We start from the raw sequence: 2734 nt of genomic DNA on the forward strand, positions 1-2734 counted from the left end.
AAGGTTGATTTAAGATTACATTTATATGAACTAGGGAAATTTCTAAGTTCACATGTTTGTCGATAACATATCCTTTTAATTATACTAATTTAAGAGTGGCTCTGCTCATTAATATTATTTTAAACGTCGCAGTAATTTAACTGTGTAAAGGTAGCATAATAAATTACCTTTTAATTAGAAGTTGGGATAAATGAGGTGATGAGACTTACGATTTATTTATTTATCTTATTGTAAATTAAATTTTCAGTAAAAATGCTGAAATTTAAGTATGGGACAAGAAAATTATATAGAATTTTTTAAATTTTATTGTATTTAGTAAATTTACAAGAAATTTAAAATTTATTTGGTTGAGATAATCTTTAAATTAATTACACTTTAAATTTTTATTACATTGATTAGTGACTTAGAAATTATAAGAAGTTATTTAAGAATTAATTACTTCAAAGATAACAGCGTATTCCTTTTGGTTAGTTCATATTAATAAAAGTGATTGCAACCTCGATGTTGAATTAAGAATTTAAATTATAAGAAGGATTATAATTTATAGGTCTGTTTGATTTGTTCTATCTTACATGATTTGAGTTTAGATCGGCGCGATCTAGATCGGTTTCTATCTATTTTACAATTAATTAATTGTGGATTAAAAAACTTAATTATTTAAATTTGTTTATGTTGAAATAACTTATTTTGGCAGAGATAGTGCATTAAAGTTAGACTTTAACTATGTATACATTTTGTATATAAATAATAATTTTATATATGAGTTATTTTTTTTTGTAATTTAGTGTCACTTTTGTTGATAATTATTTATGTAATTTTATTTATTTCTTTCTGTACATTTTTGAAGCGTACAATTTTAGCATATATTCAAGATCGGAAAGGTCTTAATAAAGATGGTTACGGAGGATTCCTACAACCTTTTTGTGTTGGTTTAAAGCTTTTGAAAATAAAGTTGTTTGTAGGTGTCAAATCTGATTATTACTTATATTATTTGGGTTCTGTAATAATAATATTTATATTTATCATATTAATATTGTGGATAGTATTACTAATATTATTTATTTATTCTAATTTTTAGTATTTAAATTATTCAATTTTATTAATAATTGTATTTATAAGTTTGGGAAGTTACATTGTTTTGTTTCTAGGATAATCTTCCAATTTGACTTATTCAAGAATGAGAACGTTAGGTTCAGTTTCACAGATAATTTCTTATGAAGTTAGATTCATTTTTTTTATATTAGTAGTGAAATTTTAGTATAGCTGTACCCATGGCTTTAGTTTTTTTTGTTAGTATTTGAGCTGAGTTAAACCGAAGCTCTATAGATTTTATTGAAGGTGAATTTGAGGTGATATCTGGATTTAATGTGGAATATTTTAGTTCAGGATTTCCATTAACTTTTTGGCAGAGTATGAAATAATTATTTTTGTGAGGGTTGTATTTACTTTAATATTTACTATATTATTTAGGTCTGTGTTATTTAAAGATACAATATTAGGTATAAAATGTTTTGTTAGTTCATTAATTTTGGTTTTTCAAAGTCTACTTCCTCGTATACGGTATACTAAATTAATGTAATTGTGTTGGTCAGTTATTTTGCCTTTAGTTTTAATGTATCTTCTACTTGCTGTTGGTATTGCAATTTTTTTAATAGATATAGCTTAATTTTATAAAATTAAGGTTTAATAAATTAATAAAAAATTAAAATTTCTTTAATATGTTTTCAGAACGTAGACTTGTTTAAGTTCATGAACTTAATTTTTAAATATATATGTGTCTCAGAAATTTTTAATTAGTGAAAATAATGTTAGTGTTAAAAAGTACAAAATACGTGTAATTTGTCAAAGAGTTACAAACCGTCTTTCAATGGGTTGGGCTCCCACTTATGTTAGTACAATAAATGAATTAATTAGAGTTTAAAATGGTAATTGGTTAGGAAAATAAAAATTTGTAGTATCTAAATTACATTTATTTATTGGTAAGGTGTACGGAATTAAGATCGAGTGTATCCAGAGGTAGGACTTAGCTTAATTTATTTGGGATAGACCGTAGGATAGCATAAGCAAATAGATAGGATCATTCAGGCTGGATGTGGATGAGGGTTACTATTGGATTGGCAGTGGGGATTTTATCTGAGTCAGTAAATACATAAGAATAATGTATAATAATAGTGGTAAAAATTACTATTATTACTATAAAACCGTATACGTCTTGAATAGTAAAATATTTATGGAAAGGAAATTTTCATAAGTCTTGAAAACTCCTAAAGAGTTTGATGATCCTGATTCATGAAGGAATATTAAGTGAATTCTTTTCATTATTAAAATGATAAATGAAAGACTAAAATTAAGGGAATAGAATCTATTTAATGTGCAATTTATAATTAAGAATCCACCTCAAACTCATATAACAATATTATTTCCAATATATGGGATTGTTGATACTAAATTTGTATTTACAGTTGGTTCTCAAAAAGATATTTGCCCTCATGGTAAAACATATCCTAGAAAACTGTTGGTATTGATAATAATAAAATGGTAACGCCTGACATTCAGGTATTTAGTAAATTGAATGAGTTAAAAAGAATTTTTGTAAGATGTTTATGTACATACAAAGGAAAAATATAGTTGTTCCATTGATATGAATGTTATGAAATATCCATCTATTATTTACATTTTGTATGATGTGAATAATTCTACTAAAGGCTATGGATGTTCTTGTGCAGTAATGTAT

The 2734-nt window shown here is 24.9% G+C and overlaps 1 protein-coding gene across 1 annotated transcript; it reads left to right on the top strand.

The window, feature by feature from the left end:
• Window positions 1–785: 785 nt before the first annotated feature.
• Window positions 786–1470, top strand: LOC109863431 (NADH-ubiquinone oxidoreductase chain 1-like; the record flags this gene model as incomplete). The annotated part of the gene is given in 3 exon segments (XM_020443696.1): window positions 786–925; window positions 1308–1395; window positions 1398–1470. Coding segments are annotated over 3 exon segments (301 nt in total), but the record flags the coding sequence as incomplete, so codon positions are not given.
• Between the last annotated feature and the right edge of the window lie 1264 nt (window positions 1471–2734).

This window comes from Pseudomyrmex gracilis, unplaced genomic scaffold, assembly GCF_002006095.1.
Source record: "Pseudomyrmex gracilis isolate BER0280 unplaced genomic scaffold, ASM200609v1 scaffold_4938, whole genome shotgun sequence".
Lineage (NCBI taxonomy): Eukaryota > Metazoa > Arthropoda > Insecta > Hymenoptera > Formicidae > Pseudomyrmex > Pseudomyrmex gracilis.